Here is a 25,596-nt window from a genome sequence, read left to right as displayed (position 1 = left end):
GACATCTGTGAGTGGTTCAACCTCTAGCCCCTCTCCTCTCCCAGGAGGTCAGGGAGGGAGCTGAAAGTTCCAGCCCTTTAACCGCATGGCTGGATCCCCTAGCAACCAGCCCCCAACCAGTGGTCATCTAGGCTTTTAATGAATCACCTCATTAATATAAACTCAGGTGTGGTTCAAAGGGCCTTGTTACGAATAACAAAAGATAACTCATTTCACCTTTACTATTTATCTGAAGTTATTTCAGGAACTGAGAACAAAAACGAAATATAACAAAAGATAACCCTACAGCGTTTATTCTTTAGGATTACAAGGGTTTTGGAAATCCCGGATAAGACCAAACATATACCACAGCATCACACATCTGTTACACCTATTGCTGATCCTGCCCCTGCCCTCAACCCGCAACTGGCTATGTGACTTCCAATTCTGGTAATGGAATTTATAAAACACACATAAAATCTAAGTGTTTACATTGTTAAAAGCTGACCATTTTACCCCTTATGATACTATCCCTTTTTAAGTCTAAAAAGACTACACCCCTTTCTGAGGTCTGATGAATATTTTGAATTTTCTTCTAGTTTTTACACTTTCAAATTATTCCCCCAAAACTGCAAAAATGACTAATCAATTATCCTAGATCAATGACTGACTAAACCTTCTTTTGCCTCTGATTTGTAATATTCCCCCTCCACCTAACCCATTCTATACTAGCATCTTATATAGTGAAGTCCACTTGGGGACTCTTTTTTTATTCTAATGACCTATCTTTTCTTGTCCTGCATGTTTTAAATTATGTACATCAATTCTACTTATTCATTTTTTTAAGTTACAAAAGCTAATATCTGCATCTTATAAAAATTTCAAATATAATTAGTTAAAAAGCCAAAGCCCTTCCTTTCAACTGTCTCATGATAAATTTCATAATAGGTAGGCACTATTAAGAATCTCCTATCAGTTTTCTCAGACTTAAAAAAAAGTGCAATATATATATATATATATATATAATAGCATCTTGCTTTCTTCATTCACGACTCCACCAAAGGACTGTAATTAATTATCCATTTTCCTATGGAAGAACACTTAGGTTGCTTAAAATCCTTTTCGGTTAATACACAATGCTGCAAATAACATTTTTGTACACAGAAATCAAGCTTGTTTTGGCTATTCTTTGTCCCTTGCATTTCCATGTGAATTTTAGGATCAGCTTGTCAATTTCTAAAAAAAAAAAAAAAAAGGCTGGTAGGGTTTGAGAGTGATTCTGTTGAGTCTGTAAATCAATTTGGGGGCATACTGCCACCTTAAAAATACTAAGTCTTCCAACCCAGAAACATGAAATGTCTTTCCTTTTGTTTAGGTATTTGTTAATTTCTTTCAGCAATGTTTTATAATTTTCAGTCTTGCATGTTGTTTGCCAAGTTTGTTCCTGAGTATTTTATTCTTTTTGATGTTGTTGTAAATGGAATCATTTTCTAATTTTAGAATTGTTCATTGCTGGTATAGAAATAAAATTGATTTTTATATACTTACCTCGTATCCTACAACTTTGCTGAACTAATTTATTAATTCTAGTAACTTTTTGGTGTGAATTTGTTAGGATTTTCTATATATAAGGTCATGTCATCTGTGAAAAGAAATGGTTTCCTTCTTCCTTTCCAATTTCCTTTTATATCTTTTCCTTGCCTTATTTCCCTGGTGAAAACCTCCAGTAAAATTCTGAACAGCTGACGCTGGTATAAAAAAATTATTTTTGCACACTGACCTTGTGTCCTGCAACCTGTTAAATTTACAGTGTTCTTGTAGTTCTGTAGATTCCGTGGAATCTTCTGTGTAAACAATCATGTAATTTGTGACTAGAGACGATTTTATTTTCTCCCTTTCAATCATCATGTCTTTTATTTCTTTTACCTGCCTTTAATCACTGGTAAGAATGTCCAGTAGAATGCTGAATAGAAATGGAGAGTGGATATCTTTGCTTTGTTCCTGGTCTTATGGGTAAAGTATTCAATAGTCACAATTAAGTATGCCGTGTTAGGTTTTTTCCGTACTCTTCATCTGGTTGAGGAAGTTCCCTTCTTTTCCTAATACGCAATTATGGTTTTTCTCCTTTATCCTTTATGTGGTGAATTACAATGACTGATTTTCCAATGTTAAGCCAACTTCATATTCCTGGGATAAACTGAAACTTGGTCATTAAGGCATTATGCCTTTTTACAGATTGCTAGATTTGATCTGCTAAAATTTTTCTTTCTTTTTTTTTCCTTTTTCAGTTTTATTAGGTAGTTATTACAGTTTGACTGCACATGTACATTATACTGCATGTAAATACATATATACAGTATACTGCACATATTTTTTTTTAGTTTACATATATTTACTGATCATTGTTTCTAAGAACAGATTAGAGCTTTAGCTTTTTAACCTTACATAGTTATTAAAGGAATAAGGCCAACCACATACTAAGAATCAACAGAATGTGGTAATCCAATCATAAAGGACAGTTAAATGTGCTTACACATATTTAAAGATCTGCTAAAATTTCTTGAGCATTTTTGTGTCTATGTTCATGAAAGATACCAATCTGTAATTTTCCCTTCTGTAATGTCTTTGTTAGATTTTGGTATCAGGTTATGATCTCATAAAATGAACCAGGAAATGATTATTCCTTGTTTATTTTCTGAAAGAACACTGGTGTTAGATTTTTCTTAAATGTGTGGTATGATTCACCAGTGAAGCCACCTGGGCCTGGAGTTTTCTGTGTGAAAGTGTTTTTGATAACACATTTAATTTCTGTAACAGACATAGAACTATTTATATTTTCTATTTCATGTTATAGCAGTCTGGTAAGTTATGCTTTTTCAAGGAATTTGCCATTTCATCACATTATTGAATTTCTTATGAAGTTATATATAACACACTCGGCATTATTTTCGTATCCATAGGATCTGTTTTGATAACCCTTCTATCTTGATATCGGGATTTTGTTTTCTTATTTTTGACCAGATTGGCTAGAAGACGATCAAATCTGTTATTTCCAAAAACATAACTTGGTTTCGTTTATTTCTTCTATCAGTTGTCTCCCCCCATTCTATTTGCTCTTATTTTTATTATTTCCTTCTTTTACCTGCTTTAGTTTACCTTCCTCTTCTTTTTCTACCTCCTTAAAGTAGAATTTTAGATCACTGATTTTAAACCTTTCTTCTTTTAATATATGCATTTGAAGCTATAAATTTCCCTCTAAGCATTGCTTTAGATGCATCTTGCATATTTTAAAATGCTGTATTTTCATTAACATTTAGTTCAATATATTTTCTGATTTTCCTTGTGGTTTCTGCTTTGATGCATGAATTATCTTACTGTTACTGCTTTAAATTTTAATTCTATTGTGGCCAGAGAATATACTATGTAAGATTCCAACTTTTTGAAATTTACTGAAATTTGCTTTATGGCCCAGTATCTTAGTGAATGTAGCACGTGCAATTGAAAAGACTGCATATTTCACAACTGTTGGTGTACTGTCTCAAAAATATCAATTAAATCGAGGTGGTGATAATGTTCAGATTATCTAGTCTTTACTTTTAAATTTAGCTGTATCAGTTGCTGAAAGAACTGCTGATAGTTATGCGTTCCTTAAACTTCTTAAATCCTTTAATTCTGTCAGTTTTGAGCTCTGTTATGCCTGCATACACATTTATGATTGCTATGTCTTCTGATAAAATGGTACCCTTATCATTAGGAAACATCCCCTCCTATTTCTGGTAGTATTTTTTGCCTTGTAGTCTACTCTATCTGACGTTACCACAGCCACTCTATCTTCCTTATGCTTAATGAAGTTTGCATAAATATTGCTTTCTATTCTTTCACTTTCAATTTGTGTCTTTATATTTAAAGTGCATTTTTTTTTTTTGGTAAATAGCATGTGATTGGGCTTTGCTTCTTTATCTATTCTGACAATCTCTGCCTTTGAATTGGAGTGTTTAGTCCCTTTACATTTGATGTACTTACTGAAATGGTTGGATTTGGGTCTATCATTTTACTATTTGTTCCAACATTTTTCTCCCCTGTTCTTTCCTGCCTTCTTTTAACTAATATTTTTAGATTAAGTAAATATTTTAAAATTCCATTATATATATATATACACACACACATATATATATATATATTCTATTTTAATTTCATTTTAGCTCTCTCTCTCTGTATTTAAAAAATGGTTACTCTGGAATAAGTCCTTAAGTTTTCAGTCTATTTAGAGTTAGTATTGCATCACTTCATGTAATGTAAGAACCTTCCAACCCTGTAGGTCAACTTGCTCCCAGCTCTCAAGATACAGTTATCATATGCATTACATCTATGTAAGATATATTTTACGTAATGCAATACTATAATTTTGTCTTAAACAGCTGTATCTACTTGAATACAATTAAGAGGAAAAAATGGTTTTATATTTAACACATCTGGTGCTTTCTGTTACTTTCCTAACAGCTGAGTTTCTACGTGGTATTATTTTTACTTCAGCCTGAAAAACTTTCTCTTTCATGTGGTTTCAGGCTATGAATTCTTTTACTTTCTATTATCTGAAAATATCTTAAAAAATTTATTTTATAGTTTTTTTTAATAGGGGGAGGTAATTAGGTTTGTTTGTTTATTTAATGGAAGTCCTGGGAATTGAACCCAGGATCTCATGCATGCTGCGCATGCACTCTACCACTGAGCTATACCCTCCCCACTTGAAAATGTCTTAATATTATCTTCCTCTTGAACAATCTTTTTGTTGAATCCAGAATTCTAGTTGACAGTGTTTTTCTTTTGGTAATTTAGAGAAGTCATTCCATTGTCTTTCGGCTTCTCTAATTTCTGATGAGTAGTAAATAATCATGCACATTGTTTCCCTGTATGTATTGTTTTTCTCTCATGGCTTTCAAGATTTTTCCTTTATTTTTGATCTTCAGTAATTTGACTATGATGTGCTTGAATGGTTTTCTGTGTACTTATCCTGCTTGGGGTTCACTAAGCTTCTTGAGTATGTAAACTGTTTTTCACAAGCTTGAGAAATTCTTAAATTTATTTTTTGCTTATTCTCCAACTCCACTCCTTCTGGGACTACAATTACACATATGTTAGATCTTCTGATACTGTTCCATAGATAAACAAGTTTCTCTCCTTTTATAAAAATCTTTGTTTCTTTTTTGTCTTAAGTACAGATAATTGCTAGTGATCATTTTCGGGTTCACTGAATTTTCCCACCGTCACTTCCAATCTACTGTTAAGCCTATCCAGTCAATTTTCTATTTCAGATATTGTATTTTTCAGTCCAGATTTTCCACTGGTTCTTTTTAAATAGTTTCTACCTCCCTGCTAAGACTTCACATCTCATTGTGAGTGTATCTTCCTTTATCTATAAGCACAATTATCATCGCTTAAAATCCTTGTCTGCTAATTCCAATAAATGGGTTGCTTCAGGCTGGTCTCCACTGACTGTCTTTTCACTTGAGTATGTGCCATGTTTCAGTGTTTCTTTGTAAGATTAGTAATTCCGGATTGTATGCCGGACCTTGTAACATGTTGTAGTACCTTGGACTGTATATTTCTCAGAAGAGTGCTGATTTTATTTTTTTTTAAAGCAACAATTAGTATTGCTGAACTCAAGACTGGGGCAGAGAGTTTGGGGCTCCCTCTCCATGCTTCTTTCCAGGATTTCCCCCTCATTTTCTGTTTGCTGTGGTAGCTTCCCGATGTATCCTCTGGTTGTTCACGCTTGTAAGACTATGGGGTTTTTTTTTTTTAAATCGAGCTTTAGCCCTTGCCCCTCACATCAACTGGGGCTTGCCCTCAGGTAAAAAAAACATGCAAGAACAATTTATTTACCCAAGTACCATTCTATTCTTCCAAGTGTCGTCTCCCTTCCAGCGTCGGCCTGCTTTGGTCACTCTCCTGTGCCTTCAGGCTGCTGCTTCTTATATTTATCTTATAAAACAGAGTGCACAGCTATTATATGTGGGAGGGTTAGTCTGATGAAAGCGACTCTGCCATTACTGGACGTAAATGCAATCACCTAAAATTTTTTACCATCAAAAAATAATGATTAATTTAACTCTTTCAGTTTAAATCACATTCTATAAGTTTTAATTTGCAATGTTTTTATTTTCTAAGTATCTGATAATATTTATTTATTCCTTAATCAAGTAGTTATTTAAAAGAGTGCTTTTTGATTTCTAAGTAATTTGGGTTTTTTGTTTTTAATAAGAATTTTTGTTTTATTGTATTATGGTCAGCAAATGTGGCCTGTACAATTTTCTTTTCTTTGAATTTTACTAATAATTTTTGGTTGCTGAGTATCTGATACTTTTGTCTGCTTGAGAAGATTATATATCAGTTAACTCTATTTCAGTAACCGAGTTAAGTATTGATAAAGAGAGTAAAATAGAGTATTAATAGTTTCAAACAATTTTTTTGATGCCATGGAAGCTTTTGTTCAAAAGAAATAAAACACTTATTCATTTACAAATAAAGCAGATCATAAAACAGGACAGTCTGGTTACACGGGAGAGGGAGGTGTGGAGCAGCGCGAAGCTAGAGCCCAGCTCACAAGGTCTTTTCCTCTGGCTGCCTGGGGTGATCCTTTAAAGTGGAAGATGGTGGAAGAGGAGTGGTGCAGAGAGATGTAATGTGATGGGCTCAAACTGCTGCTGCTGGCTCTGAAGGTGGGGACTATGAGCCAAGGGATGCAGCAGCCTCTAAAAGCTGCCAGTGGCCCTCAGCTTGCAGCTGACAAGAAAATAGGGAACTTGGTCTTAATAAGCAACTGAATTCTGCCAACAGCTCAAATGAACAGAAAAGATTTTTCCTTAGTCTTTGGAAAGGAACACAGCCTGCTGACACCTTGATTTTAGTCGTGAGACCTTTACCAGAATTTTAACCATAAGATAATAAATCTTTGATGTTTTAAGCCACTAAGTTTGTGGCAGTTTGTTATGACAAAAATAGAAAGCTAATGTATGGATCATTTTTAATATTTTAACTATATCCCTATCTCGTCCTATCACCATTCCGGGCAAGATTACAGTATTCATCACTATTATATAATACATAGGTCCAGACACATAAAATTAACATGAAAACATCAAATATTTTTAAATTGTAATGTGTTAAATGACTTCAAATACTATGCAGAAAGCCAACTCTACCAGTATTACTAAAAGTCATTACACTTTGATGTGCAGGGAGGAAAGGAATTTTGTAAGTTATTCTTCTTGGTACTATCTTTTTGAATCAGGTACCTACCTCACTCTTGTTTTAAAAAGCGATGATAAATTCCAGAGCCATGGATAATCTGTTTTCAAACCTTCTAAGGATGGGAAAAGCAAGTCCCTGAATCAGATCAAAAGCTCACCTTCATTTTTCAAATATCTAGCTTTCACAGAGATACTCACTTATTCAAATCAATTTCGTAAGTCTGCATATGAGGTTTATCTCCAGTCTTGTCTGGGTCCCATCGGTAGATGGCAAATTTCTTGATTCGGGGAGCTGTGGCTGCAGCTGTCTGGGCCCTGCGGCAAGCCTGAAATTGAACAAGTTCACAAGAAGAAAAGATTTAAATTATTGAAAATGCAAGATAAATCCTTCTATTTAGCTGGCACTTATAAACAGCAACACTAGATACAAATCCACACTTAACTGAAACACAGTCTTGGGAAACGCGGTCATCCAAAATCCAACACACAGCACTAAGCACCTATAATATGCCACACATGGTGCTGGGGACTGGTGAAATGGCCCTTAATAAAACAGACAAAGCTTTTTTGCTCTCATAGAATCTACTTTGTAGTCAGCAAGAGAGAAATGATATATTCACAATAAAGTGCAGAGAGGGAAGAATACAGCAGAGACTTACTGTAAGCAGAGTAAGTGGTCAGGGAGGGCTCCATAAATGATATTTAAGCTGAGGTTTGATGAACAGGGAGGGATTAAGGCAGGAGGAAGGGGTGTTATAGGCTGAGGGAACAACTTGTGTAGAGGCCGGGATGGGGGAGAGCACACACATCTGTGAGGAACTGAGGAAAGCCCAGTGTGAAGCAGGGGACTTGGCAGGGGTGGAAGAGTGGCAGATTTGAGGAAGTCAAGAAAGACTTTTAAGTTTTGATTTTATCCTAACAGCAATGAGAAGCTAAGAGGAACTTATTAGGTGGGTGACATAATCATTTTTATTTTTGAGAAGAACATTACTGGTTTACAAAGGAAGAATTGTCTGCTGACATCTGGGGAAACCAGTTAGAAAGCTACCGCAGGTGTCAAAATGAGACACTGGTGTTTTTACATTAGGCATCTCAGTCTGCAGCACGGTAACAAAATACCAAAGACAGAGTGGCTTAAACAACATTTACTTCTCTCGGTTCTGGATGGAGGCCGGGAAGTCCAAGATCAAGGTGTCAGACTTGGTGTTTAGGGAGATCTTGGTTTGTAGACAGCCGCCTTCCTGCTGTATCCTCACATGTTGGAGAGAGACCTCATGTCTCTTCCTTTTTTATATAAGGGCGTTAATCCTATCATATGGGCCCTACCTCCACAACCTAATCTAACCCTAATTCCCCCTCAAAGGCTCCATCTTCAAATACCATCACACTGGGGATTGAGGCTTCCACACAGGAATCTGGGAGGAACATAAACATGCCCGTCCATAGCACTGCAGCAGGAAAGAAGATAAAGAACACTGTATCTGAAAGCAGGACAAATTGGGTGAACTAACAGCTGAGTCCTGCTCTCTCTGATGATTCTCTTACATCTCCTGGGCCCTTACAGTCTCTGCCAGTGGGTTTCACACAGTGAGCCAAGGAGTCCTGCAGCGCCAGCCAGGGCTGCTGTGAGAGGATCAGGGTAAGATGGTGGGCCTGACTTCCCTCCCTCCTTCACCCACAACCGCCTCCTGATAAGACTGTATTTGCAAAAAAAACGGTGCTGTTGCTCAAAAGAAAATTTATATTTACATTTATACTCATTTTTAAAGCTCAGAGATCAAGTGATGAGCCCATGATTACAGAGCAACTGAGTGGAGCCAGGATTTGGAACCCACGTCTGTCTGTCTGGCTCCAAAATATGTTCCTAAACACTGTACTGTCTGACTGATTTGAAAATATTCTCAGGTCTCTTCTTGGTGCTGTTTTCTTCTCTTTATGTCCTAATTCCTTGAGGGCATGTGTTTAGTCAGCGTTCTCCAGAGACCGAGAACCAATGGGGTGTACATATATACACACATATGAAGAGATTTATTATAAGGAACTGGCTCATGTGATTATAGGGGATAACAAATCCCACGATCTCCAGTTGGCAAGCTGGAGACGCAAGAGAGCCAGGGCTGTAAATCCAGTCCAAGCCTGAAGGCCCGCGAACCAGGACAGCTGATGATGCAGTGCCAGCCCAAAGGCCCGCAGGCTCAAAACTCAGGAAGAGCCGATGTTCCAAGTCCAAAGGCAGGAGGAAACCTGACATCCCAGTCTGAAAGCAGGCAGGCAGGAGGAACTTCCTCTTATTTGGAGGAGGGTCAGCCTGTGCTTCTATTCAGGCCTCTAGCTGACTGGAAGAGGCGTACCCATGTTAGGGGGGCAATCTGCACTACTCAGTCTATCAATTTAAATGTTAAACTCATCCAAAAACACCCTCACTGAAACACCCAGAATGACATTTGACCAACAATCTGGGCCCAGCAACAACCTGGACACGTAACATATAACAGAATGGACCAGGTTATATTTACATCTCTAGCGTGCCTGGTCGTGGCCTCTATTCAGCAGTTCAATCCATGGTTATGAAAGACTGAAGAGCAAAAACTGAGCATTAGACCAATGCACACATGTGGTTTACTTTAAATGCACTTTAAAATGTTGAATAGTGTAACCTACATCAAGCCATTAACAAATAAAACAAAAATACCCCTCTGTATATGGCATTTACCAATAACTAAGTCGGCAGCCAGCTGTCCCCATCCCATTGTCCTTGAAGCCCTTTTCTATTTAGGCAGATGAAACAAGGCAGAGACCATGCCAGTGCCCGCTGAGCTTCTACTATGGTGATGAGGAGGGCAGGGGCCTGCCAGTCCGAGTGGCAATTATAACTTGACCCTCAATTTGTGGAGAGAAAAATTCAGACTATATTCCAGGCCAGCTAATACTCTTATAAACTGTTAAAGAAAGTAAAAACTCTTAAACTTAACTGAGTAATTACCGAAAAGGCAATGGCATTTGTTACCTTGCTGGCAAAAAGCACCCCAAATTAAATGAAGCTGGAAATAGAAAATCAGCTGTCAGTATGAAAGAAGAAAACAGATGAAGAAATTGAAAGTGAAGGTGAGGATGAAAGCTGTATTTTATCTTATCATCTAGCTGGCTAAGATCATTAATAAAAGGAAAGCCATTTCTGCATAGGAACATTTTCCACTAGTGACTCCATTTTGTGAATTGACAGGAACATCTGGCTGGCGCCACCTTGTGGTACTTAGGAGAAAGTGAAAAGATTCCTAAGACAGCAGCTCCAGCAGCCTTTGCTTGCTTAATACATCCCCCCTTCTTTTTTGTTTCTGTTAGATTTAATGAGGTATAATTCATTACAATAAAACTCACCAATTTTAAGTGTATAATTTGATGAGTTCTGATAAAGTTGTATATTTACTATCACAATTATGACAGTATTTCCATTCAAAAAGTTCTCCAGTGTTTGTTTACAATCAGTGCCCTCTCCCTCTCCCTGGCACCTGATTGGCTCTCTACCACTACAAATTTGCCTTTTATGGAATTTCATAAATGCGATGAGACAGCACATGTTGTGTCTAGCTTCTTTCACTCAACATCATGCTTCTGAGATTCATCCATGTTGTTGCATACATCGAGTTTTTTTTAAATTACACTTTTCATTTGGAAATAACGGTAGAACCATACATACACATCTGTTAAGAAATAATACTGAGTTCCCATGTACCCCTTTACTCAATTTCCTCCAGTGGCAACAACGCTCAAAACTACAGCATAATATCACAACCAGAATATTGACACTGATAGGGACAAGACATAGAACATCATTTCTATCACCACGAGATCTGCTCTTTTATAGTCACAACCATGTCCCTCGTGCTTCCCATCCCTACTCCTGAACCCACAGCAATCACTAATCTGCCACATTTAAAGAATGTTATCTAATGCAATCACCTGGTATGTAACTTTAGGGAATTGGGGTTTTCCCCATTCAGCATAATTCTCTGGAGATTCAGCCAAGCTGCTGTGTGCCTCAATAGTCGCTTCTTTCTATTACTGAGGAGTGTTCCACAGTATGATGCACCAGTGTGTTAAGCTGTTCATCCACTGAAGGATCTGCAGGCTGTTTCCAAGTTCTGGGCTATTATGAATGAAGTTGTAATGAACATTTGTGGACAAGTTCTGGTATGAACAGAAGTCTTCATTTCTCTGGGATAAACGCCCAGGAATGTAACTGCTGGGCTGTATGGTAGTTACATGTTTAACTTTTTAAGAAATGGCAGCTTAAACTTTCCCAGAGTGGGTGGCTGCTGTGCCTGAGGTAGGTGGTAGGGAGAGAGGGATAAAATGCCTTAAAAAAATATGTAACATCTTCTTCTTCGTCTTCTTTTTCTTTTTTCCAAAACATCAGAAACACTTGGAGTTTAAACAGAACCTGGGGTTTTGGGGTTGTCAGCTATCACTTCTTGGTTCTAAAGCCTGACTTGACAGTATTGTCAGTGGACATCAGGCCCCCAGCTCTATCAAGCTCAGTTTCACTCCAAAAAGGCCTGTCAAAGGTGACCATGGTTATCTGCAATGAGTCCTCGCTTTAACACCTCTTTCTAATACCTAATATATGTGCTTTCTCTCCACTCTACAAAGACACAAAGGTCTAAACTTGATCATGCAGATCTTCCCAAAAGGGACTGCGCTCGTTTAGAAAGCATTAAAAAAAAAAAAAGGCTTATCATAAAAATGATGCAAGGCAAAAAGTAATGCAAGGATTTATCACAACGAGGTATCATAAAGTGGTAAGTCCCAACATAAGTTTCAGGGTACCCCAAAGTGTCACTCATTTTTTTTTTCAAAACAGCTTATTTAAATTCACTCTGAGTTAAAAATGTACGTAATACAACACTTGGGAAGAGGGTGCTAACAGGAATGAGGGGAGAAGATACTGAAATCAAAATGATCAGAGCAGGTTGTGGTTCTAAAAGTGATGAGCTCTGCTCATCTTGAGGGCTGCACTAAGAGTTAATCCATAGGATTATGATAATAAAATTCCCAAATAGAGAAGTCTAAAAATTTGTTCTGCAGGTGTTCGTAATAGAAGTAAATAGCTTTTATTCACTGAGCCCTTACCACGTGCCAGATGTTGCACTAAATTATCTCTAACCTTTACAACATCTCTATGAGGGAAGTTTAATTATTCACAATCAAAAAATGAGCAAACAAAAAAAAGAGCCAGGATTCAAACACAGGTCATCTGACTCCAAAGCTCAACCTTTTAGCCACCATACAGTGGTGAAAATGAAAATTCAAAATAGAACAGCACAAAAAGATAATTCCTTTCCCCCCAAAGATCCAAGGAACAAGAGAAATTGTTACTTTGCTCACACAATCAGCAAGGTTTTTAGGTGGTAGGTGGTCCAGATACATTCGTTCACTTACTTGTTCGATAAATAATTATGGAGTAGTTACTATGCCCCAAGGACAGTTCTAGGCTTTGGGGGATCAAGGACAAAACAGACATACATTCTGGTCCTGGTGGATTGTGATTGGAGGGAAAACACACAAATAAAATCTACAAGTCTGTCAGGTGGTGAGAAACGCCGTGAAGCGGGAGAGATAGGCAGGGAACAGGGATCCTGGCTCCAATTCTAAACCGGGTGGCCAGGGAAGACTCCACTGATAAGGTGACTGTTGAGCAAAGACCTGAAGGAGGTGAGTAAGCAAGCCACACAGAATCTAGAGGAAGAGCAAACCAGGCAGAGGGAACACTGAGCATAAAGATCATGAGGTGGGAATGTGCTGAGGAGCAACGAGGCGCCAGTGGCAGCTGAGAATGGAGTGGGTGAGGGGACAGGGACAGGAGAGGAAGTCAGGACATTAACAGGAGAGCCAGATCACGGAGGGCTTTGGAGGGGTTTCTGCTTTCACCCCGAGTAAGATGGGAAACTCCTGTGAGGTTCTGAGCAGAGAAGTGACCAAGTCAGACAAGTTTTGAAAGGATCATACTGTCTTCTGTTTTGAGAATCAACCGTAGAGCTGCAAAGATGAACGTGAGAAAACCAGGTAGGAAGTGGCTGCAATAATCAGCTGAGAGATGATGAAGGCCTGAACCAGGCTGGTGGCTGTGGAAATGGTGAGCAGCGGTTAGTTTTTAAATTCGCTTACAGAAGGGATGTGAGGCAAACAACAAGGATGACTCCAAAGCTCTCGGCCCAAGTCATGCGAAGGCTGGAGCTGCGTCAACTGAGTGAAGTGGGAAAAGAAAGTTGGTGTGTGTGTGGCAAGTGGAGTGCCAGGATTTGGCTTTAGGGCAAGCAAAATTTATTAAATGTATTAATTACTAAATATCCATGTGGAAATCTTGAAAATGAAGTTAGGTGGCCAAGCCAATCTGAAGATCCAGGGCAAGGTCTGGGCTGCAGACATAAATTTAGGAGTTCCCAGCATACCCGGTAAGTGGCATCTAAAGCCCAAGGGAGTGTCTATAATGACCGAGCCCTGTATTTAGAGTTTGGGCCAATGAGGAGAAATCAGCAAAGGGAGACAGAAAGAACTGTCGGCGTGGGAGGAGGAAGACCTGGAGACTGGGAGGTCCTGGAGGTCAGACCAAAAAGTGTTCTGAGGCGGGAGTGAACAAAAGTGATGAATGCTTCAGAGGGCAAAGTACCATGAGAACTGAGAAATGATTTAACAAAGTCAGGGTCACCGGTGACCCTGACCCAAGTGCTTTCTGAGAAGTGGTATGGGTGAGAAGTCTGGAATAGGTTTGTGAGTAAATGGTGGGGAGGGGAGATGAATTTTGGTCAGTGAGTTTAGACGCCTCTTGAGAAATTTTTCTATAAAAATGAGTAGAGAAATGGGGTGGTAGTTAGATAATGGCTTTTTTTTTTCCCCCAAGATGGGAGAAATTACACCACGTTTGAATGCTGCTGCTGCTGATCTGATAGAGAAGAAAAAACTGGTAATGCAGGGGTGAGGGGAGAATTGCTGGAGAGCAAGCTCTGAATAAGCGACGGGACACAGAGCCGTGAAAGGCAGCCACAGAGTGCTGCCAGTTCCCCACAGTAACAGGCAGAAAAGGAGAAAATATAGGCTTAAGGGGGAAGGGGGGCAAAAATTTGAGGGTTTTGGCAGCCTATGCATAAATTTATTCTATGAATCTACAATGGAGGGGGTCCTTCAAAAGCATTTCTATCTCAACCTACAAAGCTAATGTGTATTCAAAGCTGAGCATACCTTTGTAGGACATCTTGCATGAGATTAAATTCATAGTTTGTAATTTAAGGGAAGAAGCAAGATAATCAACGACTGGACTGAAACCAGACTGAGGATGAGAAGGGTGAATTCTGGATGGTGTGGAAGGCAGCCTGTTACTTTTCAAGGAATGCTTCCTTAAGGAGCAGGCTTGGGGCTAGACAGAGCAGATTTAGGCTTGGAGGTGGGAGAGAAAGGTGTAGAAACGAAGAGGAGAAAGGCAGGGTGGTCTGTGTAAACCTAAGTAAAACACAAGGTGCAGGCTGGTTTCTGAAACGTGTGAGTGGCACTGGTTCAAATCCAAGCTCTTACGCTTAGTAGCTGGATGTGCTCTGGCAAATTACTTAACTTGATTTTATTTCCTCTTTTGTAAGAAAGTAGGAAGTATTAAAAATCCACCTCATAGGATTAACTGAAGGGCCAGGCTTCTAGCGTTGCTCAGAAAATAATTTCTGCTTTTCCATGTTGATAACAGTATCAATTCTTGTATTACTCTGATTGGCAGGCAGGAATCGTAAGCCCTGACCTTGCGAGGAGCTATCAGATACACAGCAGAAAGTAGGTGGCACTTGCCCTCAAGGAGTACACAGTCCAGATGAAGAAATGAGGCAATACAAACAGCTAACACAGTACAGTTAAATACTTAACCGGCAGAACTGTGGTTCAGTGGTGGAAGGTAATGCATAAAATTAATTCAGAAGAGAAATCCTACTATGCCCCAGACTCCTAGGAACTTGAATATGCCCAGAGGTAATACACCAAGCTCATTACTGGACTCTTTTTAGGTGGCTTTTGTGGGTAAAAATGCGTATTTCTACAAGGTTGTGTGTATGTGTGTTTTTGTGTGTGTATGGAGGGGGGAGGTGAATCTTCTATTTTCTCTGCCCTCAGAAAGCCCTACAATGGCCTCACCTTACAACACTGACCTATGAAATTAGCTTTCTCTATGACTTATTCCTGGAAGAGAGACCTGAGCTTTAGAGCTCACTCTCACTGGTGGGGCTCTCACAACTTAACTGCTTGCTCAGCAACCATAAAAGGAACTGATAAACAAGGTCATTATCAATCATCAGTTTAATGCTCAGAGGGCACCAGCTTGAGAGGCAGTCCTCTTCCCCTGTCTCCCCTTCTGAGAAAGACTGTGAAATGACTTCTCCAAGTTCGCGTACAGCATATTGGAAAGAGCTAGCATTAGAAGACAGTCCATATGCACTGTGTTATGCAGCCACAGCAGGTACTTAGAAATGAGACATTCTCATGGGAATGCAAGAAGAGAAGAGGAATTAATGTTTATTGTACACCTACCATATGCCCAGGTCTGTGCTAGGAGTTTTGCCACATACTATACTCAAAACACTGGGTTTAGATCCTGGATCAATCAGTTCTTGTGATACTGTGAGCAAGTAAACAAATTTTCTCTCTGGGCCTGTTTCCCTTTCTTTTCTTAATTAGGTTTATGTACTTTTTTTTAGAGGAGGTGCTGGGGAATTGAGCCCAAGACCTGGTGCGTGCTAAGCATGCGTTCTTCCACCTGAGCTATACCCTCCCACCCTGGGCCTCAGTTTTCTAATCTCTAAAAAGGAGCTTAGAATCCCTGCTCACCCACCTTACAGGGTTTTTTCAGGAGCCCAGAAGAGTAAGATTTGAAAGGGATTTAAACATCCTTAGTCTCTTACGTACACAAACTGCAACAGCAATTTCCCTTTCTCTTTGACAAGTTCCCATTTAGAATGCAGATCAGAAGTCTGCAGTTTCCTGACAATGCAGGGGGTGGGGGGAAACCTATCAGTGCACCCTGAATAATATAAAGAGCAGCGCCAAGCTCTGTACCTACGTGATCCACGCCCAAACTCAGTGAGGTCGGTATTGTGATCCACCGTTTACAGGCAGAGACACTGAGAGGATGACACTACTTTAAGGAAACCAGATCCTCAGGCTAAGTGTATTTCCCTCCCATTCTCCCTTCCCCTGTCTCCGACAATTCACCCGCCCTTTTCCTAACCAACCCCGGATCCAGTCCCTCTTTACTGAGCTCTCAATTTCGCACCCTGGAGGAGTGACTTCGCCTCCCAGCCCTATCCTTCACGCTCTGGCACGTCTGGTTTTCCCAGAGGCGACTGTGTGTTGGCAAAAAAAGGCTTGGAGTCCAAATGTTTGTATTCGAATTCTGCTTCCACCAGCCAGTCACTCGCTCGTCATGTGACCTTGGGCAATTCAAGCCCCCTCTCTGAACTCCTTTTTTACTTTTGTCCAAAAAATCCTCTGGCCCTGACCAATACACATGCTGCGAGGCGGTGAAGAAAGACCTCAGAGATGCTCCCGGCCAAAATCCGAGCACTAAGCAGGTGGGAGCGGGTCGTCCTCCCCCTTGAGGCCCGGTTCTGTGCTCCCTCAGCCTCCTCCGCCGCCCCCTCAGGTGCAAGCCGTCTCTGTGGCCTTCATGCCTGCACTCGACCCCCGGCGCCGGAGCTCACCTGCAGGCAGGCCTCGCCGAAGGTTGTGGCCGGGAACCGGCGCCTCAAGGAGAACGCGACCACCGCCGCCATCTTGGCTCCTGACGTCGAGCCCCACCCCTTAACCCTGAGGTCGCTCTCCGCCGGCGTCCCGCCGAGCACCGCGGCGCCTAGCCAGCATCCACCGAGGACCTGCTAGCCGGGCAAGAGCCACCGAGTGGGAGGTGGTTTCCGGTTCCTCAGTGGGCGGAGGAAAGGCGGAGACAGCGAACAAGAGCGCGCGCAGTTGCGGTGGGCCCAGCGCATGCCCACTTGGCCTCCCGCCCTCGAAGGTGACCTTCCCAGAGGGAGGGGGCGGGGTCTGAAAGGGAAGTGGGTGGAAAGGAGTGGGGCCAAGAGCACGAGGGGGGCCGTCCGATCTGAGCCCTAACTCAATTTTAACCCCTTTCTTCCTGAAAGTTTATCAAGTCGCTCAACTCTGTCCACGAGTCATTTCTGTCACAGTGTGTCAGAGACTCCAGGTTTTATCAGTCCCCTGTCTGGAGGAACCCCATCAGTCCCAGGTAAATCAGGAGGGTTGGTGAATGAACTGAGAGGACTTTAAAGCTGATGGGGCAAAGATGTCATTCATTCATTCATTCATTCATTCAAAAATACGTATGGAGCATCTCCTATGTGCTGGGGCAGTGTAACAGAGCAGGACCCTATTGTCGTTGTGACCTTCTGATATCTGTAATGGTGTTTGTAACTACCCAACCGTATGATGGTTTAAAGGGTTTTTCTCATGCTTTTGCTGACCAGGTTTAGGTTGGAGAGGATGGGGCTCAGTGCCCTGCTTTTGCCTCCAGTGCCCTCCTCTTGACCCTGGCACCTCAGAAAGAGCAGTTGGGTGTTTTGTGTATCTTATTGTTCATAACTGTGCATGTCTGCAGCTGTTTTTGACCCCTTGTGATTTCCTTGTATTCTGTTATTTGAGCTGTAGGCCTCAGCCTGCAGCAGGAAGTACCAGGCTTTGGCCTGCTTAAAAGGCCATTTAAAATCATTTATCAGCCTGACTTTAAACTGGACAAGTTTTCTCTAGAGCATTTTTCCACGGAGCCCCTTCCTATGCATCCTTTGTTCTAGGTATAGGAATATTCAGAGTCCCAAAGCCAGAGGTGAACTTTATATCCAGCAGAGGGAAGAGGACCACTGCATCTGCAAAAACAAGAACAACTTTGCAAGAATTGGTTACCCTGTATATGATCTCTATGGAAACTAACCCCACCCCTGGAACTTTTGAACTTCTACTATAACCCCTCCTGCCTTCTCTCCCCAGGAGTCTCACAGTCCTAGAGGCATTAGCCCACTGTGACCTCTTTTGCCTGGCAAAGAAGTAAAGCTGCCTTTTCTACTTCATCCAAAACTCTGTCCTCGAGCCTGAATTCAGTAAGCAGGGTTCGGAGGTGCCAACAGTGGTACGAGTGAGTAAGCCAGGTACAGTTGCCAACCCCACTGAAATTACTCTCTAATCGGAATGCAACCAGACAATTGCAATACAGTAAGCTCTGTTCTGCAAAAGAAGGACCAGAAGGGAACCCAGTCCTCGGTGGTTTAGTCAGTTAGCATCAGGAACCATTTCTTGAACATCCGCTGTGTGCCAAACATTAAGATCCATCATCTTACTTAATCCTCACAACAGTCTTATGAGAGAGTTGTGTGTGTGTGTGTGTGTGTGTGTTTTAAATCTGTTTCAGTCATCTCAGCTGTTTTTTCCAGACCCCTGCCTGGGTCATCTCAGAGCTTGCCTTACTTTGGGGGCTTGATTACCTTGGTGGGCAGTAGCCTCAGTCCTCCAAGTCTCTTCAGTCACCTCAGGCAGTTTACGTAGTTAGCTAACTTTGCAGGTACTGTCCTGTTTCCCAGGACAATGTTTTTCCTTGACTACCCGCTTGTTTTTGACATGTGAAAGGCCTCTTTTTTCAAAAAATTGAGGTTATAGTTGAGGTACGACATAGTATGCACAAATTTTAAAGGTTATGTTACACTTATAAAATATTGAGTGTATTCCGTGTGTTGTACTATATATCCTTGTAGCTTATTTATTTTACATAGTAGTTTGTACCTCTTAATCCCCTACCCTTATGAAAGACACCTTTTTGCAGTCTTTGGTTTCCACACTCACATCACTTAGATGCTACTAGAGAAATCAAGATGGCCAGATGAATTGGTGGATGGGGCTTAGTTTCTGGAGTCCTGCGCTAGACCTTCTGTGTGGACTCATTAGAGGAGGTATGTAGTGAGGCCACAAGAAACAGTCAGGACCCCTGGATCTAACCTTGACTTTTCCCTTGATGCTGTGTGACCTTGGACTAGTCCCTCCCCATCTCTGGCCTATAGTTTCCTTGCCTGTATCATCAGGGTGTTGGGCCAGCTGATCTAAGATTCTGTGATTCACCAGCAATCTCATTCCTGGGCATATCCAGAGGGAACTCTAATTCAAAAAGATACATGCACCCCAATGTTCATAGCAGTAATATATACAGTAGCCAAGACATGGAATCAACCTAAATGTCTATCAACAGATGACTGGATAAAGGAATTGTGGTATATTTATACAATGGAATACTACTCATCCATAAAAGAGTATAAAATAATGCCATTTGCAGCAACATGGATGGACCTGGAGTTCATCATTCTAAGTGAAGTAAGCCAGAAAGAGAAAGAAAAATACCATATGATATCATTCATATGTGGAATCTGGGGGAAAAAAAAGACACAAATGAATTTATTTACAAAACAGAAACAGACTCACAGACATAGAAAACAGACTTGTGTTTACCAGAGGGGAAAGAGGTTGAGAAGGGATAAATTGGGAGTTCGAAATTTGCAGATACTAACTACTATATAAAATAGATTAAAAAAATAAGTTTCTACTGTATAGCACAGGGAACTGTATTCAATATCCTATAGTAGTAACTTATTATGAAAAAGAATATATATGTGTATGTATGACTGAAAGAGTATGCTGTACACCAGAAATTGACACAACATTGTAAACTGACTATACTTCAATTAAAAAAAAAAAAGAAAGAAAAGAATAAAAAAAAAACTTTCTGTGATTCACATCGCTGCCTTGGGGGGCTACCTTAGGGGTAACTGGTGACAGGGCTGAAGTCACCTTGACTTTTCACTGGGGCTGACCCACCACTGGATAGGGCTCTTCCAAGGCTGCCACAAGGGGCCACCCAAGTTGGATGAACTCATGGAAGAATGTCACTCTCCCTCTAAGTCCTCTTGGCTGAATTACCTTCTGAGATGAAGAGTGACCTCTCCCTTCAAGGAACGTGTTTCTAGACAATTCATCCTATTGGCATTTTCAGGGTTCTCTCATCTCAAAGGCAGTTGCCACTCTGAGGTTAGCAACTCCCCTTTTACTTTGCCCAGGTCACCTTGGAAAAAGCAGTCTGAGGCCCGCAGGAGTGAGACCTTGATTTATGGAGGGGTTCTTGGTGCCAATGGGCCCACGCGCCCTGCAGTCACATCATTCCTGGGCTTCATGGGGATTTGGGGAGCTCAAATTTATGGAGAAATAAATTCCTGGGCGGCTGTACCTCCGCCCTGAACTTTGGGATTCCAGAAAGGCACAGCTGCACGAGAACTTAGAGATTTTCACGGCCTGCTCCTGACATAGCTTCCCAAGGTGTCTTTGTGATAAGACCCAAAGTGCTTTTGTTTGTCTCCATTTGTCTAGCTAGTGAAGTAGTGCTTCTCACCAGTCAGCTAGATGCTTTATGTTTATTCGCAACCTCATCACTTACGAATGTGTTTACATAAAGTCTCCTTTGGTCCTCATAACAACGCTTTTGGGTCGGAATGCCTGTCTCCATTTTACAGACTTTCTTCGTCTTTGGATAATGAGCAAGCTAAGCAATCCTGGGTGGGAATCTTGCTTTAGGACCCCTTTCTTCTCTGAGGGCTGGAAATTAAAAAAATTTAAAACCAAAAAGCAGAGTCAACTGTCATTTATACATCCAGCTATGTATCTGGTGTCTTGGGATTTAGGGCAACCTTGCAGGACTCCCCCCAGCCATAGGGCTAAGAAGGGGTGGGAGAGCTGATGATTTTATAGCCTGGGAGATTTATTTGCTTCTGAGAAAAACCTACCTCACCCCAATAGATCCCTGTGGTGGGACTCAGGGGCCTTCACATCCAAAATTCAGGATTTCATTTGCCTTCCACCCAAGGACCATTGTCCTCTCCCACCTCTCTGGCTGACCCTCTCCTGTTGTCCAGCTGTCTCCTGAGCATCTCCACCCGGGTGTCCCAGGGGCCTCCAAGACTGGCCCACTCACCGGCCCCTCCAGTCTCATCTCTCCCTGTGATAACACCCGCTTTTCTCCCCTCCCTGCTCCTCACCTCCGAGCCTTTGCTCGCTTCCATGTTGGCATCTGAGGTGCCCTTTCCTCCTTTTCCACATGGCCAATTCCTCACCCTTTCAGGTTCAGCTCCAACTGTCCCTTTCCTTGGAAATCACCCCTTGACCACCCCCATCAAAACATCCTCTGCATCAGCATCTGGGTCAACAATTACCCATTTAAATGTCCATTTCCCCAAAATGTAAGCATTTGGAGGGCATAGTCTATTCACTTTATTGTCTTTGTAGAACTTATTGCTATTTGCAAGTTTGGTTTTAATTCCTTATGAATATATTTATCCTTAAAATTTATCATGCCAGAGGTCAAGAACTATGCCTGTCCTGTTCACTGTTGTGTCCCCAGAGCCTGGCACAGTGACTGACACACAGTAGATGACCAATAAATATTTAATGAATGAACAAATTCATTTTTGTTTCCAAAGTGACTGGCTTGGGAAATAGCATGTAGTAGGTATGTAGTCAATGTTGATTAAATGAAGGGGTAAATAAAAACAGAGGATGAGCTGTCCCTGTCCCTTGTAGAAGGTGAAAGGAGAGATTGGGGGTGGGGGGATGATTAGGGGAGGAGGGAGCCCAGTGGAGACCCAGGCAGCTTTAATCTCCGGGTCAAGACTAGGGCAAGGTGAGTGCATGGAATTTCAGATGGTCAAAAAACTTGGTCATTAAGATAAATAATATTTTGATGCACTATTCAAAATGCAAAAAAATCGTGATGAATAAAACATCAAAATTTTAGGTAAAGGCAGTATTCTCTGAGAAAAACCAGAGAACTGAGTCAGTCAAGGGAACTGGGAGCAATCACCCTGGTTCCTTTCTGTCCTTCCTTTTCTATTTGCAGAAACTTCTCCATCTTCTCTTAGTCTTGCTAACCCCTGTTTGTTTCCCTGCTGTTAGCACGGGAGAACTTTTAGGATACATCAAAGGGGTTGGGTGCTTTCTCAGGGGCCAGAGTGAAGGAAGGAGTGAGGGCAGGGATGGAGGAGGAAGGGGATGATGGTGATCACAGCCCTGGCCTCTACCTGGTCCAGCCCTCTGATCTACAGCAAAGGGATGGGTGGGATTGCGGGGAGCAGGAGACCTTTCAGAGAGACTAGGCGCTGAGTCACAGCAGGAGACAGAGTTGCCTTCCTTTCCCTCAGCTGTGGAAGGACTCCCTTCTGTGGGTCCATGCTGGCAGGCCCACCACCACTGGGAGATTTGCAAATACCTGGGTTCCTCCAAGTATATCCCAGCTCTCTGCCTGCCGTATTTTTCTTCCAGGGAGCAGCATAATTTGGCACCGTGGGGTTCTAGGGAGAAGAGGAGGTGAAAACAATCCCCTAGTATTGGAACAAACATCGTTAGCAAATCAAAATGCTATCAGGCCGCCTGGTCCCGATCTCCTCCAGCCCCTGCCCCAGCCCTGCCTGGGCTTGCTCTCAGAGAAACCCTTCTCCCTTGGCTAGGTCACTCGGTGGTCATCTTTACTATTGTTCAACATGCCAGTGACAGTGATGATGGGGCTGCTTCTGCTATGGCTGCTGCTGATTGTAGCTGCCATGTTCGGAGGACTTACTGCATACCAGGCCCTCTGCAGGGCAGTGTGGGGACGTTTTCTCTCTCTAATCAATACAGCGACTTCACGAGGTAGGGATTTTTGTCCTTCATTTAAAGTTGAGGCAACTGAGCGTAAGAGAGGGTCAACAACTCACCCTAAGTCACACAGCTAGGAGGTCAGCATCTTCTGCTAGGGAGATGGCTGGGCTATACATGGCTATGCATGGCTGGACATATATCCAAGGCTCGAGGGAACACAGTGGTTGCAGCCCCTCTAGTCCACCAGCAGAGGGTGCCCCTGCCTCATGGAACTGCCCAGGGCTCCCTAACAGCCCTTTCCAATCTGCCCTTAGAAAGGGCTTATCTAAACCTTGTTCCCTCCAAACCTCACCATATAATTAGACTCTCAAAATATTCTCTCTGAGTGGGATGGGGACAATCATATGCTACAGACTTCTCCAATTTCATGAGCAGTCTCTATGGAACTCCCGGAGCAAAAGTCACGAGCCGCCCCCACTCCAGATGGGGCTGCGTTTCACGCAGCTGATGTCAGCTCAGCTGCTGGGACTTAGCAAGTGGCCCAAGGCCTTCTGGGGACTGTCACGTTTCTGGGCCCTATAGCATCACACCTACACACACACACATACACACACGCACAATTAGAGCTTACCCACTTTGCTAACCTCTGTCTCACTCTCATTTGTCTGCCACATCACCAGCATACTCTCAAATTAGCAGTTAATCTGGTCCTCTGGGTGTGTGTGGGTGAGTGCTTTGTAAACGCAGTATATGATAAAACTCTTTCCAGCTGAATCTGAATTTTGAGTACCCCTTTCTATCAGAGACAGAACCATGTAAATAAAATGCAAAAAGAGAATAGTAGTAAATATTCACTTGTAGTGGTTAGATATTGGCTCATCGAAAGCAAGACAATCAGAGGGATGTAAAATGTCAAAAGCAAGTCAACCTTCTAGAGAGGCAGGTAGGTGGAATGGTTAAGTATGCAGGCCTTTGGGTCCAAATCCTGCTATATCAGCCATTTACTGTGTTACCTTTAGCAAGTCACTTAACCTCTCTGTGCATTAGTTTCCTATTGTGTAAAATGGAGAAAAAGAATCATAGTCACTTTACAGGGAGGAGAAGTAAATGAATTAGCATCTATAAAGAGCTATCAATCTTAAACTGGTGATGGGAAGCCCAACTGGGGGAAGAAAAAAGGTAAAAGAGAATGTGAATTATTAGGGGAAAGAGATTATGCTAATCAGGATGGGAAGACTTCAGCATAAATAAGATATCAAGGGTTTCAGGCTGCCTTAAAAATTATTTAAAAATACACATGTAATTAAATTCTCACAATGTAAAAATTTCAAGCAACACAGATAAAGTTTAAATCCCCTCAGTCACACTTTTTTCCCCAGAGGTGATTACTATTGTCAGTCTCATGGGATTGCTCCCATATCTTTTTCTTTGTGTGTATATACATATGTATGTTTCTACAGAAATCCACAACCTGGCTTGACATTTTTTTTTTTAACACCAACATTAAGCGCTCTATCTTGGAGCTCTTTCTGTATCAGTACACATAGATGGATTTCATCTTATGTGCTGTAAAATAAACAAATGTAGGGATGTACCATAGTTTGATTATTTCTCAGGTAGTTTCTTAATAGCAGCAAAGAAATATATGTTACCGTCCTCTTTCTAAAATTCAGGATTGGTCGTGTGACTGTGGCTGTTGCGAAACTTCGGCGGGGGCATCCCACTGCTCAAACTCTCATATTTCCAGCATGACTTCAGTCCAAATCTTAGCCACGTTCCTTGATTGCTTTTTCTCAAACATACACTCACATCCCTTTGCACTTCTACTCAGCTTGGCAGCCCTTCCTCCCTTCTCTGCCCAGTCACGTGTTCCTACATCCATTCAACAGTCACTCATCCCAGTCCAAATGAGCACTGAGGCCACCCTTGGTCACTCTTCCAGCTGGAAATAATTGTGTGTGTATGTATATATGTATGATTCCACAGCATTTGTACTTTGTTCATTCTTTTATTCAGCAAATGTTTATCAAGTATCTATTCTATCAGTCCGCCTCTTTGTTCTCCCATCTGTCTCTCTGATTCCGCTCTCAGTTCCTTGAGGGATGAGATCATGTCTCATACCAGGGTTTTCCAGGAAGAGAACAGACATCCTGGTTTGCTCAGCATGGTTCCAGTTTTCACCTGTTAAACTGGTGGAATTACTGGTAGCGTTCCCTTTCACTCTGGTTTAGATGAAGAATTATATGATCACTCTAGTTTTACACACAAAAGATGCTTTTTAGTAAATGTTAATGGAAAAAAAGAATGAATGGGTGGATGAATGAATTTAATTTGCTTTTCATGATTTTGAGATGCCCCCTTAGTCCGAGCTGAAGGCTAGAGAGCACATACTGTGTTATGCAGAGGTCATCTCGATGTGGGCTCTATTGGCTTTGAAGGGTTGGTAGGAATCCTCTGATCTCCAGACATCTTGCTTGCAGGTAGAGCATGTTCTTGTTCTAAGATTCAAATAGGACATCTAGCGTGTTAAAAAAATGACTGATACAACATTTATGAATAAAAGAATGACAACTCATTGAACTTGGGGTTAGGAAGTCGTTTCTAAGACGAGGTAGACAAGAGTTCAGTGGGAGGGAGGGCTCTGGAGACAGACCCCCTGGGTGAGAAT

The 25,596-nt window shown here is 41.5% G+C and overlaps 1 protein-coding gene and 1 long non-coding RNA gene across 2 annotated transcripts in view; one reads left to right on the top strand and one right to left on the bottom strand.

The window, feature by feature from the left end:
• SDHB (succinate dehydrogenase complex iron sulfur subunit B) overlaps positions 1-17,279 on the bottom strand; it is a 29,038-nt gene extending 11,759 nt beyond the window's left edge. Inside the window, exons 1-2 of the mRNA XM_006196696.4 lie at positions 16,958-17,279; positions 7,428-7,555 (exon numbers count right to left, since the gene is read on the bottom strand). Coding sequence (XP_006196758.1) covers positions 7,428-7,555; positions 16,958-17,029 — 200 coding nt within the window. The 5' untranslated portion in view covers positions 17,030-17,279. The remainder of the gene's footprint in view (positions 1-7,427; positions 7,556-16,957) is intronic.
• Positions 17,154-18,387, top strand: LOC140700793 (uncharacterized). Its single transcript, XR_012079477.1, has 3 exons — positions 17,154-17,268; positions 17,396-17,499; positions 18,062-18,387. It is a non-coding gene; the product is annotated as an uncharacterized lncRNA (long non-coding RNA).
• The last annotated feature ends 7,209 nt before the right edge of the window (positions 18,388-25,596 follow it).

Source organism: Vicugna pacos, chromosome 13 (genome assembly GCF_048564905.1).
Source record: "Vicugna pacos chromosome 13, VicPac4, whole genome shotgun sequence".
Taxonomy (NCBI): domain Eukaryota; kingdom Metazoa; phylum Chordata; class Mammalia; order Artiodactyla; family Camelidae; genus Vicugna; species Vicugna pacos.
Note: the sequence above shows the minus strand (reverse complement) of the source record. Positions and strands in the feature narration are given on the sequence as shown.